Genomic DNA, 16,122 nt, shown 5'->3' on the forward strand with positions numbered 1-16,122 from the left:
GTCTGAAATATGTTTTCACATTTATCTTCTTTCTACAGGAATGAGCTGGAACGCCAATTTCTTGAGCTGTTGCAGTTCAATATTAATGTTCCCTCCAGTGTTTATGCCAAGTATTATTTTGATTTGCGTTACCTGGCAGAAGCGAATAACCTGAGTTTTCCTTTGGAGCCCCTCAGCAGGGACAGGGCATATAAACTTGAGGTAAGATACTTTCTTTTTATATTGCTTGAGTTGAATATATAGGGGGATTTGGAACTTTTGTGTTGTTTCTTCCTTCTTCCATCTCTTCCCAAGTAATCCCCCGTGAGATACTAGAATATCATGTGCCCCGATTTTCATAAGTGTTTTGTTTGTGCTTTGGGTATTCATGGATGTGGGGACAGCTTTTTGGCCCAATTTGCTTCATACCTTGTCTTGCTTTCCATTTCTTTTTCAGTTCCAGTTGTCTGAACTGGCCTTGTAAAAGTACCCCCAAGTTTTACAACGACTCTGTTCACAGTCTGGCTTTGTGTGTTAATCGGTTTCAAGAAACCAAGTGATCCACCTTAAAGGACAGAATATTAACAAGTATTGCTGAAAATAACTATTCCATGTGCTTGTTATCTGCTACTGCTCCACTTCAGTGGATCCAAGTCTGTTACCTCCCGTGGTGTTTTTCTTAGTAATGGGAAGACAGAAATGAGCACACATCTTTAGTGAATAAATCATGAATGCTTATGAGACCTGAATATACCATGTGCAGAAAGCACTGTGTCAGATGGTCTGGACCTGTGAAATGCAGGGCACTATGAATTCCCACAGACACAGGAGGAATTTAAAATCACCAGCCAATTGTGGGCACTCTGCAAGACTGGAATCTATCTTTCCTGAGCTTTCTGATATGAAGTTTTTCAAATAAGGGCATTATTGCATGAGTGTGTACACATTTTGTTACTAATTTTGAAATTTGTTGTTAGATGCTAGCTGCTTTTAACATCATAGGTCTTTAATTACATAACAGCTTTGCACTAGAAGTTGTTTGCCTGTGGGTTAGAGTCAGCTTTGCACGGGTTAGAGTCAGCTTTGCACGTTCTGAAACTCCTAGTGCTCCTGTGAAACAGGCAAGCAGTATTATACACGTTTTTGTGCAGTGAAATGGTGCGTGGGAAGGTTAATTGACTTGTTTGTGACTGTAATGGGAACAGAAAGTGGTGGAGAAGGAATCAAAGCAGATTTCACTAAAGCTGTATTTCTCATTCTTTCTAAATTTCACAGATAGCTCCAATAAGAATGTAACTTAATTCTGTGTATGGAGTGTGATGTAAATTTGCGTCAGATTTTGTTTCTGTTGAAGAGAATTAAAAAAAAAAAGAAAATTCATTGGGATTGTAATCTTAAATGAAAAGAGGTAGTTTACTAAGTTATTAGATGCTGGGTCTTGATAATAAGTGCCATTAGATATATTAAAATTGAGTGAATTACTGTTTGAAGAGAATTTAGTACAGTGTTTCCCAACACTGCCACTCTGTATCGCACGCAATGTGTAACAGCCAGTTACAAATGAAGGTAACAATGATAGCTCCTAAAACCTTGGAAGAAAAGAAAATAGGAAATGACTGTAAATACCCAGAGAATACTGGTGGTTCTTCTGTGCTAACTAAAGAGAAGGCATATTTAAAAAGAAGTAATGGGATATTTTCTTCAATAAATCCATATTACGAAAAATTTTCCCATGTCGGGGATGCTTTGTGCTGCTAGCAGAAGTCGGCTCTAAAGTAAACCTGCTAGCCAAAGAGGATGTCTTCAGGGAAAAGTATCTCCTGTGAAACCAGCTTGGTCTACCAGCTCCTTGCCTCTGTTCTGTGGCCAGAAGGAAGGGAACACGATGGGAACTGCCTTGTTCCCTGGCAATACTTGGTTGTCATTAGTGTGCCCTTGAAACTAGTTGACAGCATAATTTATAGCCTAGTTCCTTGAGCACAGTTAAGCATTTAGCTTGCCAAGAGTTATCAAAATGCATTTGCAGCACTTTTCTAGGTCTCTCGTGTGCTGTTCAGCCCAGAGTTCTCTGGTTTTAAATCAGTTGCCTGGATTGTCAAGTGGAGTAGATGTAGTACCACACAGGCTGTGGTATTTTTGATACTGAGAGAAAAGCTGCAGTCTGTGATGAAAGACAACAGACTCGTAGCGAACGTACGTATGTAGTGGAAGGATTTGCCTTGTCTGGTAAACTGAAAGGAGCTGGCTCAGTCCTAAGATTTAAAACAACTTATTTACTGACATTTGAGATCACGAAAGGTCTTGCATAGAGAAATGCTTATATTATAACACACTTTTACTACTTTGGTGTTTTCAAGCTATTTTATGTATCTAAAGCAGGAGTATTAGATCTGGCATGGCAGAATCTGTGTTGCTATTTCTGCAAATATCATGAGGTTGACATACCTGTGATGAAAAAAAAACCAAACAAACAAAAAAACCAAAACCAAGAAGACCAAGGACAAGGCTAGTAAATACTGTTCCTCATCAAATGGAAATGCTGGACAAGATCCATCAGCTTAGAGGTGTTATAAGGGCTTATAGTACTTGTTAAAAATGACATCGCTTTCTGGAGCATCTGCAGTGGATGTTTTTCCCGATTTAATGTTCCCACAGTTGACACTTAAGAAGCAGCTTTGTCTTTTAAATGACTAGATGAAAGTAATTTTTTCTTACTTTTTATCAGTCTGTGGCCTAAAAGTCCTGAATTTGCTACACCAGTCTACCTGGTAGCCAGAAACCATTTTCATGACCCCTCTTTTTTTTTTTCCCATTGTATGGAATCATGCAAGTTAAAAATGGCAAATAACCTTTCATTACATCATCCAGTCTGTCCACATGCCAATGCTGTTTGTTCCAACCAGCATATGTTGTAGCGTGTTTTCTCCTTCCTTTTAATTATGTCAAATGTCAAGGCTTCCTTTGCTTCTCCTGAGAACTATTTTCTAATATGGGAGATTTTTCTGCCAAGAAGATTGTTGGATATCCAACCTTAATGCGCTACTTTGTAATTTCCTACTCTTGGACCTGGTTATTCTCCTATGAACTGAGCTAAATATGAGTCAGATTCTGCTCTTCGGGGTAAATACACAAGACGTGCCTACCCTATTTCTGCTTGTGATCTTAGCATTGTGCTCATTTCAAGGCTAGATTTTGTATGAGCATTCATTAGTGCACTCCCAATTTAACTGACTGTATGTTGTGTCTGAGCTTTTTATTGTTAGGATAAAGGTTGAGCACATAGTTCAAACCCTTAGAACTACGTGCTGTATTTTCTTGACCCTAAAGAGGTACAGTCCCATAGGTCAAACAGACAAAAAAGAGGAGAAAAGTATCTAAGTTACAAGTAAAGAAGTGTCTTTGTATCCCTCCAGCTTCCCACTGTCACAGTGATTGATCGCAATCCTGCATGTTTTGTATGTTTAGAACCCTCTTAGCCAAGAAGCGGAGAGAAAGCAAAACTCCCCTGCTCTTTTGTCAGGAGTAACCCGATAGCTCTTCTTTTCATTCTCCATAAATTAAGGCGAACCCCCATCATCACAACTTCTAGTTGTTCTAGTGATTTTTTTTTTTTTGTTAACATTTTCCTTATATATAACCCTTCCAGACTTTGTGCTGTCTGTCCCTGCTAAGTTCTCTCTGGTTTGTCGATTTTTTGGAGGTGTTGCAGCACTCACAGTTGTGTGCCTTTGTGCATTCCCGGCAGTGAAGCCATAGCCAGCTCTGCTGCTTTCCTGCCCTGCACAAATACGTGCATGCAGCTAAAATTTATGCTACTACTATTACTGCCTTTCTCCCCCCTCCTTTCTCCTTACCCACCTTCTTCACCAGTGACAAAGTCTCATCTAGAATCTTATAACTTAGCAGAGGAACTGACTTCTAGTTCTGTGTGCATATATATCATGGAAGACTATATATGTATGCATTTTTCTAGCTGATTACAGATATTACAATCAAGTCCAACAAAATTTCACATGATTGAATAGTGTTCCTGTTTTTAAGAATGTTTTGATTTCATATGAGAAATGGTCCCTTGCAACTGTGAAAAATTGGTTTCTTTTTCCAGCAATAAAAGCAACAGAAATATCAGGTGACAGAAAGGTGTTTATAAGCTGTTTGGATTTATTTTAACTGAAGGACAATAATAAATATTTACAACTTTCTGCTTTTGTTTTGTCTCCCCATATGTTATGCTAAAGTTGACTAACTTGCCAAACAGGCTCCAAATGTCAATTTTGTAAATTATTTGCAAATGAAGAGGCATCTTTAGATATAGGATTGCTTCAAACAGTAGTTGATGTTTTTCTTATCCATATGATTAATCACCAGAGCCTAGAGATGCCAAATATTAAGTGCCACTTCCAAGCAAAATTTCATTTTGTCTGACTAAGTGCCAGAACGGAAATTTTCCTGTGAAACAGGCAATTTTGAAGTGATTACCTTCTCTAGCTGTTTGATGCCTGAGGTAATAGCCTGATTGGCAGCTGAAAAAAGCTGAGCTCCACCTCAGTACACCTATTTGCCAAGCCGTGCCTTGGCACATTATTTCATGATTAGAAGTTTTTCGTCTATTGGATTTTGAATCCAATTGAATTGCATAAACTTTCTTAGTCCATTGAGTTCCTGGTTAAATTAAATAAAATGTTATTAAGCAGTTTTAAGTGAGTTAAGTTATGGTCTACAAAGCAATGGGAATATTTGCTTTATTTTATTCTGTTCTCTTCATGTGCACCAAGAAAGAAAACTGTATTCAAGAATGCTCTTAACAAAAGGAAATTCAGGTTCCAACTAAAAAGTAGCAACTGGTTTCTTGGTGGTGGTGGTAGGTTTTGTGTTGTTTGGGGTTTGCTTTTTTTAATTTAGCCATGTTTTGTGGCTGGCTTGACCAAAGCATTAGGTGAACTTGCTCTCAGATGTATGAGTTGTGTGCTTCTGTCATACCTGCCTCTGGTCTTTGCAGGACTATTAAAATTAAAGGGCTGTTCACTGCTACAACTTCCTGTGCTATAGAAGTTAAGATGAAGAAAGAAAATGATCAGTGGAGTCAGGCTGTTTATTTGTATTGCCTTGTTTTATAATCAAACACTTGTACTGGTTTTGTTTGTACAGTACTTTTTATTAAACATTGTATCTTAAGACATCACTTACAGGCATTCCTGAGTACACAAAAATACTGGTTTAGTTCATCTTATTTTTTAATTTGACCTCGAGTACTCCTTGCAGTGAACTTTGCAGTTCTGCGCGTCTGATCACCGGAGTTAACATCCCTACTGATGCCAAGCATAGCTTGTCCCAACCATATGAACTCTAATAGACATGCTGGTTTAGCGCACAGAATATTTGTGCATATGAGGTCCGTAATAAATATTTGTTTTAGACTTGGCTAAAAACAATAGAAGAAACAGAAAATGTTAACTCCAGTGCAGTATGATAGGAGTCAACATTGGAATGATGGTTGTCTCTCTCTTTAACAGGTTTTTAACATTTCTATGTATTTTTAATGCAAATTAGATTATTCTGAATATGACTTACATTTCCCACTGACACCATATAAGGTAGCCAGATCACATAGAAATCACCACCTCCTTCCAAAAGGCAGTAAACATCAGCTCTGTAAGCAAGGCAGGGCGAGTATTCTGCCAGATCATTTATCAGTAGAGAAAAATATAATTACTACAAGACTTTTTAGAAAATAAAAAAATTATGAGCGATCCTCTTTATAAATTCTCCAAAATACTTACAATTTCTATAATTGTTTTATTATGTTTTCCACGATTTTTCACCAATGAAGTGCTATATATGTTACCATATAGCAGTGGGTAAGCATTGTCAGCTACCTCAATGAGATTTGTAATGGTTAACCTGTAAATAAAGGGCTTGGAATATGCTCAGAGTCCTTCAAAAGGAGCTGTGGGGGGCAATGCAATGTCAGTGTGTTTGTTTCTTTTAAGATTAATAAAATGAGAATGAGGATTTGGGGAGAAGCTCTTCATGTGTTTTGCCTAATGAAGTGACTTTTCGTAATTCTACCTATGTATACAAATCTGCATTTATTTTTATTTTACCTGTACAGCTGTGGTCAATGCAATTGAGTTTTTTTTCATTATTCTGTCTTACAGGCCATTTCCCGCTTGTGTGAAGATAAATATAAGGACTTCAGGAAAGCTGCAAAGAAACGGTCAGTCAGTGCTGACAATCTGACTGTGGTTAGATGGTCCCCTGCTATTATCTCCTAACAGAGGAGACTGGAATATTCCTACGGACATACTGTTTCATCCATCCATTTTTTCGGGGGTTGGGCTGGGGGCGAAGGGATAAAGAAAAAAGACTTTTGATTTTTTTATTTTTAAATCTGTCGAGCTGCCTTTACAGTGCCTCCCCGTTGTGTAGCACACGAGTAAAATACCTAGTGGAAGGAGAAATGGAGAAATCGGTGTTTGGGAGAGAAGATGGGCAACAATTTTTTTCTCACTTTCGCTAACAGCTTTACCCTTTTTGTGAGGGAGGAAACAGCAAATCAGGTGCTTGGAAGAAGAAACAAAAAAATGAAGTAGAGGCAGAAAAATAGTTAAGAACTGTGCCATTTTCTAATACGCTGTACTCATGAAGAGAAATGGCAGCATGAAAACAAACCATGTAGTCAGATGACTGTGCACTAGAGGAATGAAGTTGGGAGAGTTCCATCTTAAAGGTTTCTCTTAATATCTGTTTTATTTTTGTTGGGTTTTGTGTTCCTCATTGCTGCTTCCCAGGATAAATTCTTCCCCTTGCACAGCAGCAAATATGAAGTCTGTATTTACAGTAGCACAAGCCCCTGAATAAATAGCGTTGGGTTTTTTCACTGCACTTTTCTCCGTAAGCTGTCTTATTAGCATTATTCTTCATAATTATTATGCATATGTTATATTTCTTGTATGCCTTTTATTGTATTTCAAAAGAGAGAACTTGACCATAGTGCTGAACCAAAAGAGTGTACAGGGATCAGAAGATCTTCGTAATTTCATGATGTGTTTTATTTATAGTATACTTAGGTGCGTGTGCCTTCCTGAGTTCTTGGAATCATTTATTTTTCCTTAATATAAAGATACAGTTATTAAAGTATTCAGATGATGATGATAAGACTTGGGCCAAATCTCTGAAATTTGCAACAGATCTTGTGATCCTTTTTGCAGATTTTCATAGCATTAGAAGTTTAGCAGAATTCATTTTGAGAAAGATTTTTTTTTTTTTTGTATGGCCTGACTAGTTCATTCCTTCACCTCCAGGTCCATTGTTGCAAGCAATATTCTCAATTTTTATATGTTTACTTTAAATCAAAGTGAGTCTGTTTGTATAAAATAAAAAATAATAAAAAAAATTGTTCCAGTGAGAAGGCCTGTAGAAGAGCAGAATGGAAATCTTAACAAGGTATTTGTCACAAGTAGATTCGGTTTTGAAGCTAAAATATAAACCCTCGTGTTTTTCAGCTTAGGTGCTTACAGAAATTAAAAGTAACCAAACTGTGAACATAATTTTCGACTCTGATTATTAAGCTCTTCTGTTGTTGTTACTAGTTCCCTCTTACTGTAGCTCTTGCCACCTTAGAATTTGTAAGAACCTTTTCTAGAAAATAACTTGTCAGTATAAGCGTATTTGCTTTATAACGCCCCAGGGTGATTTTTTTTTCCCTTTTTTTTTTTTTTTGCACAGTTTAGAAAGATATAGCTGAAAACTCTCAGTTCCCTGAAATACTTTCTTTGCGACTATCACTGAAATGAATGGCAACAGACATCCCTGATTTATGCACTGCTGTGATAAACCATAAAGATTCTGTATTTGTTTTATTAAGCCCTATGGGCTTGTAGCAAACCCAGGGGCCCAGAGATGCACACTTGACTTCCAGTGCAATGCTGATCGGATGCCTCCGGGCGGAGAGGCACTGACAGGATTGAAGTAGTAATACCAAACAGTTTTCTGTTAACTTTCTAATGTGATTTGTGTAGTTTGAGACATGAAGGTTTTGTCCATAAATTCACCTGATGTCCTTTGGGCCTTTAAAATAATTTAATTCTCATCACTTCTTGTTGTGCCAATGCATCAGAACTGTGAGTATCCAAGTCCATTTTTCCCTTGAACATGGAATGTAAGGAAAGTGTTTATAACAATACAAATGCAAGTTACAGCATTTGAAACCTCTTTACAGATAGTATCAAAACGAACATTTTCAGAGCATTTGAAATTCATCCTTTATAAGCATAAATTTAGGCTTTAAAGTATGTAAAATATTTTGATTTATCAACACTTTGCTAAACTATTTTCCATTTAACTTGATATCAGGAATATTGGTTTTATCCATTTCTGGGTGATAGAGATATGAACTTTGGATTATGTAAAGATCTCAATGCATCTACTATAATTTTTGTGAAGTTTATTAAACTACTTTAAAGATTGTATAGTCTATTTATTGTATGTATGTACATACAGTCTGATACTTTAAAAAGTGGATTCCGTAATACCTGGCTCAGTCTTGTTTAGACTATTGAATATCGTTTTAGCCTTGTGCACTGGACTCTACCTCTGTATAGGAGAATTTTCCATATTCTTAATTAGTACTGATTCTGTGATTAACTTGGTTATGTTTCTTGCACTAAGAATTAAAAAAAAAATCTGCTGTAAGTGTGGATTTTTTCTTTAGTTTAAGTTTTGCTGTATGAATCCTCTACATGTAGATGGATGTTTCTTTCCCTCATGGTTATAGGATAATTCTTTGCTTTTTCTTCTAGTTTGTTCCAGGGTTGCCAAAAAATACAATACCTGTCAGTAAATCTTAATGAGTGTCTTTTGTTTGCAAGGTATTCTATACCATGTAATTAAAAATGAATTATTATTTAGGATTATATTGTGTTTAGTGTAGTTTTTTAAGCAATACTGTATGGAAAATGCCATTGCAAGGCTAGAGAATCACCCGGGGTGTGAGAAGGGAGGAGAACCAAATGGTGTTTTAATTAACAGCACAAATACATTGTGTTTTTCATTTCAGAACCTGAAACTAAATTCGCTGTAAATGTTTTCTGGATTAAGGTTTTCATTATTGCTTTGGTCACCGGCTCAGAAATGAAAAGGTGTAGGAGATGTAATAAACCTGTCCCTTCAAGCATTATTGTCTTAATGAATTATTTTTATATGTTGAGCCAGTGGGCCATTCATTTGGTCATTTATGCATTGGTAATTGGATAAATATTTGAAAAAGGTGTCTTGTAAGGGCTTTTATTCATGCATCCCTCTGCAGCCCAGAGATGTTTCCCTAATTCCTCTTTCCATCTGCACACTTGTTTATATTTAATTTTTTGTCGGTGATATATATCATTCTGACAGACACTGTTCTTTGGGACTGAGAATACTGGAGTCGCGTGATAAAGTGCAACAAGAAGAAAAAAGTCAAATCACCTTTTCCGCCTTCCACAAACCCTATCAGTCTTTCAAATGATACATGTTTTCTATTGCTAAAAGCATACAAAATCCTGTCCCATAGCAGGATAACAGCATCCTTCTCAATAATTGTATTTTTTTTTGAGAGAGAGAGGGATCAGCATATATGGCTTAGTTTCCCTTAGCTTATTTAGCTTAGTTTATCATGTAAACTAAAAACAGGATGCAAGAACTGTTTACATTTACAGAGTCTTGGTTTAGACTTTGTTTTTCAACACCTCTTTCTCTACTTCCTAGCTTTCCTAATGCCAGAAACGGTAGCTATTACCTAAAGATTAGAAGTAGCAAAAACCTCACCAGAAAAGGGTGATGGTGTATTGGTGGCAGATGACAAAGTGACATCTGGTAGTGTTGGCTATATATAAAAATAGCAGTATGTGGGAGGGGATAGAGGAATTGAAAGGACAGAACCAGAAAAATACCAAAGCCTTAACAGCTGAAGCAACAAATTATACAGTCATCCTTTGTTGGTAACAAACATTGCATTTTCCAATGACGTGTTTAAACTACTAACTGAAGTGCTGCACATCCACCACAGACTCATATTGCTCGCTGCTTCTATGTGGTCATCATAAGGAATTCACTCAACCTAGCTTTTAGCACTTTCCTCACTTCTGTTTCAAACACATTTCTGTAATCAGAATTTTTAATTTTTTTTTTAACTTGAATTGACAGTTGTTGAAAACATCTGCCTACCTCCACAGTGGAGTGCCCACTTAGTGTCTCTAACGGGTTCTGAGAAAACAAATATAAACACAAACATACCTGTGTGAATGTGACCTCCATGTATGTGGAAATGTTAGTATCTATGCCCAAAGTGCAGTAAGTAGCTTTCTGCTGTTTCTGTTTTTTCTCTTCAGCTGAACTACATCTTGAGGAAACCACAGGACTGATGACAGTCTGAATTGTGTAAACTAAAGGTAATGACAGAAGATACATAGTGACCACTGTTAGGAGAAAATGCTTTAAAAAAGGAAGCGAGATTTAGAAGAAAAGCTGCTGATCATAAGGAAACCAAAAGCAATAGCAGACATAGATTATGATGCTGAAAATGACTGTTTCATACCATGTATGAACCTGCTTTTCTGGGTCCTCTTATGAGAATTCACAAAAAGTGACTGGTGAATCGCAGAACCGCAGCTTGAAAAGGACTGAACATGTTAGCCAAGAAAGCCATGCTTGAGTTTGCTTCTGCTGCCTGGGCTGGGTCATCAGGCTCTTCCCATTAAAGAAAGAAGCAACAGGACGGCAGATTGAAGAAAGGCAGGCGACAGAGCAATACAAATCGACTGTATTTGTTGTGTTCCTTCTAGAGTGGTTGGTCTGGTGCAATTTTATGTGGAAAAAAAAAAATTGTTTTTTTCATGCCCTTTACACCATGTGTAATGTGTTTCAGCATTATTGGTGGAGACTTTCAACTGTTACTGCTGGAGATACTCTTCAGTGATGATATGCTAAGCAAGCTTCTTGGTGTGATGATACGTGACAGTATACTTACATTTCCCCTATGTCCAGAATCTCTCTAAAGAGTTTGTAAAGTTCACTCAAGGCACTGGACAGTATCTTTTGTGAAGATGTCAATGGTATCTACAGATTGAGAGCAGCAAATAACAACAAAATGTCAAAAATTGTATTCGTGAAATACAATTTCACCAGGAACTTACATAATTTAGTTTCAGACCTTTTTCCTTGCATCTCTGCCACTTGGACTGGGGTGCTGTGGTAACTACTGAAGTAAAACTTTGAAGCTAGAGAATCTTTGGAACTAGCGCTGCTGCCCCCTTTGAATTCGCTGGCAGTGAAGCACATCCTCAAAAGGCAGATGAAGACTTACGCATGTGACATGAGGGCTTTACTAACCAGGCGTTAGAGGAAGACGCCTCCTTCACATGAGAGATTCTGCAGCACACTTACGTCTAGAGCTCATTCTTCTCTTATCTGTATGCTTTCTTGCTTCGTTGCCTCTGGGTTTTCATGCCCCTTTATTTTAGACATTAGTACAAATTATTCTCCATGGAAACAGTATCTTGGGAACTGGCAGCTGTGATATACTTGCTGCCTTATATTTAAACAATACAGATCATCCTGTGACCACATACTTCTCCTTCATGTATTTCAGGCAAGCTAAGCATTCTTCTGTGGAAAAAGAAGAGGCCAAAAAGATGGGGATTGGTGCGCTAGAAGGGTTATGAGGCAGAATTAGGTGTGTATAGCTTTAAAATAAATCAGGAAATAAAGACAGACAAATGTGTTTATATCTTCTGTGGTGTTAATACCAAAAGGCATTGATGATACTTCAAGTAGCGTGATGATGTTAAATTTCTTGGGCAAGGAGTTTGAGGGATAATTGACTCCCTTCAGGATATGCAGACTGTATTGCCATAAATCCTAGGAGGAGGAAGACCGGGTTACACTGAGCAAAATGGCACAAAAGCAACACATAAAATACATACACCAAATAATCTTGAATATCGTGCATTAGAATTGCAGGACTATCTTGGTGTTAATACACTATCTAGTAGTTTTTGGAAAGTATTGGTGGTCACATTACTTAAATAATTACGTCCTGTTCCTTTTGTGGCCTTAAAGTAAAAGGTCATCCTGTGTGTGCAAAAGGTTAGCACACTTTATCAAGTACTGGAATATAATCAATAATATTTGGAGGTAGACTTTACAAAAAAAAAAAAAAAGTAGAAGAGCTCCTGCTAAGAAAAAAAGCTGCTGGCGTTAATTTGGTGGTGCTGTGGGGCTTCATCAGTATGAACATTGTGTAAAGAGAGGGGTAAAGGGAGTCGCCTGCTTGTGACACCTCCCAATAAGTGTCAATGAGACTTTTGAAGTCACAGGGTGGGAGGGAGAGTGAAAAGAATTGCAGACGCCCCCTTCCCCCCCAAAAAACCAACCCCAAGTCCATTGTCGTAGTTACAGTAATTCTGCATTAGCACTAGCAGAGCTGTGAACAGAGATGGAAAATTATCTTCCAATTTCTTTATGTAGTTGCTTTGCACAAAAGTGAAAATGGTTTAAATATCCAAATCACCACCAGCATTTTTAATGTTAAATATTTAACTTACTTATTACTGCCAACAAGTATGCACCTTACATTTTACCATAGGAATGTGTCCACAGTATGAATGTGTACTTTAATGGTGCTTTATAGGGCAGCAATTCTAAATCTGTCCTCTGAGAAACTAGAGGAATGACACTTGTAATTTAGCAAAATGGGTATATCTTGGCATTTTTTAATACTGTCAGGTAAAGTGATCTTCCAGCTCTGCTTGGATTTAAGACTTCTTCTGTTCAGCTGAACAGAAATAAATACTACAAAGCATAAAGGGGCAGTATTGACTTCATCTAGAGAAATTATGGTCATGTCACCCTGACACCGAGCTTCAGTGAATAAAGGACTGGCCTGATTCTTCTGCGTCCCTGTTTAATAATGAATCTACTCCTGAATTTCAGTGAAGACATTTTCAGTGTTTCTGACCTGTGAGAAATCTAGACCATGGAATCATTACTTTTCTGTGATGGCCTGTCATTACGGTACATCAGAAAGGCTTTTTTTGTTCTGCTCTGTTTTGCTGGCATGTGGCAGAACAAAGTTGTTCTGTTCCTTAAAGCGTGCAGATAGCTAAAGCATGCATTAGCTAGATTTGTGTGCTTAGATATCTGACTCCTAGATGCAACATTTTCCCTTTAACTTTTCTAAAAGAATTTTCTTTTATAAAAAGAAACAGGGCAAGAAATCAGTTGTGAATTTTCTCTGAAATACATAGATTGCAGATCAGCATCTAATTTTTCCATTTTGGGGGGGGGGTATCATTTCAGACTTGAGCTGAATTGTCCTTGACAATTTCAGTATGTGAGTGTGCGTGCGAGCATTTATTTTTGGTATTAATTGCATTAAATAAGGAATTTCTATGGCAGTTGCTAATGGAAAAGGCAATTATTTTACATGTCATTTGAACCTGTTGTTTGCCTCCCGAGGAATGTATTTGTCTGGATTCTTTGACTTACTAAGAATAGGTACATCCAGTGATACAAGACTGCAGTTTTTGGCACTGTCCCCTTCATATTGTAACATGAACAATGAACTTTTTACAAATTACCGTATAAACTGAAAGCTTCAGAGGACTGGGGGGACAAGGAACAGAAGAAAACTGGAACTTTGATTTCTTCAGCAGACTCTAATATCTGTCTCCCTCAGCTTTTCTTCTTCATAAAATGTCCCTAAAAACAGTTTCAGCATCTATTGCTGGATGTACTGTATTGTCCTGAAAGCAGAATTGCTGAGGATTTGAACACAAATCCCCAATGCCATCAGCCCTTTTTAAGACTTGAGGTGCGTTCCCAGGGAAGTCAGGCTGAACTGCAGTATAAAATGGAGATTCGGGGAAGCGGGGGAAGAGGATCTCTCGGGGCAGCGGAAGGGGCCGGCAGGCTGAGCACCAGCACCCGGGCCGAGGAAGCAAGCGAGGAGGTCGAGCTTCCCGCAGCAGCCCCCCACAAATTCCTCACCCTCGGCCTTGTAGCTGAAATCCTGAGCTGCCACCCAGCTCCCTCTCCCGAGCATTGAACCATCAAATGCTGCAGACCTGGGCACTGAAAACATCAAATTCTGCAGGTCCGCGCTGGTTTGTGTTGTCAGCTTATGTACACGGTGCGTTCACGTGCGATTGGGTCTGTATAATTTCGACAGGCCCCGGACGTCTCTAACCTAACCCGTATTTGCAGCCGTTTCTGTCTGCGTCGGTCTGCAGCGATCCTCCTGTGCCTGCCTGGCCTCCTCCTCCTGTGCCGCCATACCGGTCACCGCGGGCTGTGCTGGGTCTCGGGACCCTGCATGCTGGCCGGAGCTCCTGGCTTTTTTTAAGCAGACCTAATCTGGTCTCCTCCCTGCTCCACTAGCTAATACCTGCATTAGCAGCAGTGCTGCTCTTAAGGTTAGGTTACACAGATCATTGGTAATGCTGAATTTGGAGGTTACATCAGGATTTACGGAACCTTTCTTTTGCATTTCAGAGCAGAGCAGGATTGTTAGCCAGTGGGTTTTCTTTGGCTTATTCATCTGCACATACTTCAAAAGTGTATACAGCGGGTTTTGCGCATTAAATCGGTGAAAGTCCAGGGGAGATGGAAGTCTCATCAAGTACAATTGTGTAACAACCACCTGCCCCAAGAACAGAGGGAGAGCTGAACTGAAACACTGAGCTCACATCAGGCACCGTTGGGTGCGTACAGTTACTTTATCAACGTTAGAGGAGTTGAAACCTCTAAACCTGAGGGATGAACCACAAAATTGCTGAAGGTAGGAATAGTAAGAGGGACACATTACTTGAAGTGAAAATTACCGTTGCCTACTTCTGAGCATCGCAATCTGGGACAGGAATTCCTGCAGATCAGAAATAGGTGTCTAGGGGATTCTGCCACAAACCACTAAATGGAGCATTAGTCAATATGTAAGTAACCGTAACATTTAACAGTAAGTGAAAAACTTTTAAGTCCTCCTGACTATCTTCAGTGTGGAGAAGCAACAGTATTGCTGTGGGGAATGCAGTTTAAACATGTCCTGAAGGACTTGTGCTGATTTTCAAATCCATAAGATGTTATAACATCCACAGTTCTCTATTTTTGCAGATGAATGAATTTGATCATTGAAGGAAAGATTAATTGTCTAGATATACATAAACATGACATAACTTCATTTGTCATGTACATAAGAAAATACAGTTATATTCAGAAATGCAGGTATCTGGTAATTTATAGGATTGGTTTCCCAAAAATGAAAACATCATGGGCAAATTGAGTGGGTTAAAGTACTTAAACAACTGTTCTTTAAGATGTTTTGTAAGACTTTTTGGATGCCCTAAATATTTTTTTTCCCATGAAGGGAAATAAAGGCAGCAAAAAGAGAAAACAATAATAATAAAAAAAATTTCAAAAAGAGAAACTGAAATAGTACCAGCAGTTAGGAGGCACAATGTAGTTCACAAGAGAATACACCCATAAATATCTGTGGCCAGTTAAAAGAACTAATACAGTTTTTAAGCGTGTCAGGAACACTGTAACTGGTAGCAATTTTGTAGCTTAGACTGAAATGGCAAAGTATCTGTCATAATGCAGAAAAGGCAGAAAATTGAGCTGATAGTCCTGTTTTGTCTTTGCACGCTGTGTTCATGCCACAGTAATCAAATTTCATTATAGGTACTAAAAGAGTTTTCAGTAGAAGCTATTTGATAACTTTGAGTGGGCAAAATCACTTTACCCAAGCAAACTGAAACATTTTGCTGAGGCAAATCTTGGTTGGCTGGAGATGTTTCTCAGGTCTGGCAGGAAGCTACCTTTGGAACGAAGCCTAAGGAGTGTAAGTCTAGAAATGCAAGGCTGTTCAGTCTGCGTTTGTACTGGGCACAGCTAATGGAAAGGCTGAAGTGCCATGCGAGTAGTGGGTAAGTAAACGGAGCATAATCAGTAGTCCTGCTTCATGGAAAATGGACTGTCAAACTATCATTTAAAAACAAACCAAAATACGTTATTGATAGGGATGGTAGAGAAAGACTTCTTACACACTTTTATGGGTAAGGCTACCAATATATTCTGTTGAATCACATTCAATGTATTTGCTGTATATTTTCT

At 38.2% G+C, this 16,122-nt stretch overlaps 1 protein-coding gene across 5 annotated transcripts in view; it reads left to right on the forward strand.

Moving 5' to 3' along the window:
- CCNY (cyclin Y) overlaps positions 1-9,154 on the forward strand; it is a 133,911-nt gene extending 124,757 nt beyond the window's left edge. For all 5 annotated transcript variants that reach the window (XM_052806166.1, XM_052806191.1, XM_052806173.1 and 2 more), the window contains 2 exons: positions 39-201; positions 6,138-9,154. In XM_052806166.1, the coding sequence (XP_052662126.1) occupies positions 39-201; positions 6,138-6,254 (280 nt within the window). In that variant the 3' untranslated portion in view covers positions 6,255-9,154. The remainder of the gene's footprint in view (positions 1-38; positions 202-6,137) is intronic.
- Positions 9,155-16,122: the final 6,968 nt, after the last annotated feature.

Source organism: Harpia harpyja, chromosome 1 (assembly GCF_026419915.1).
Source record: "Harpia harpyja isolate bHarHar1 chromosome 1, bHarHar1 primary haplotype, whole genome shotgun sequence".
NCBI lineage: Eukaryota > Metazoa > Chordata > Aves > Accipitriformes > Accipitridae > Harpia > Harpia harpyja.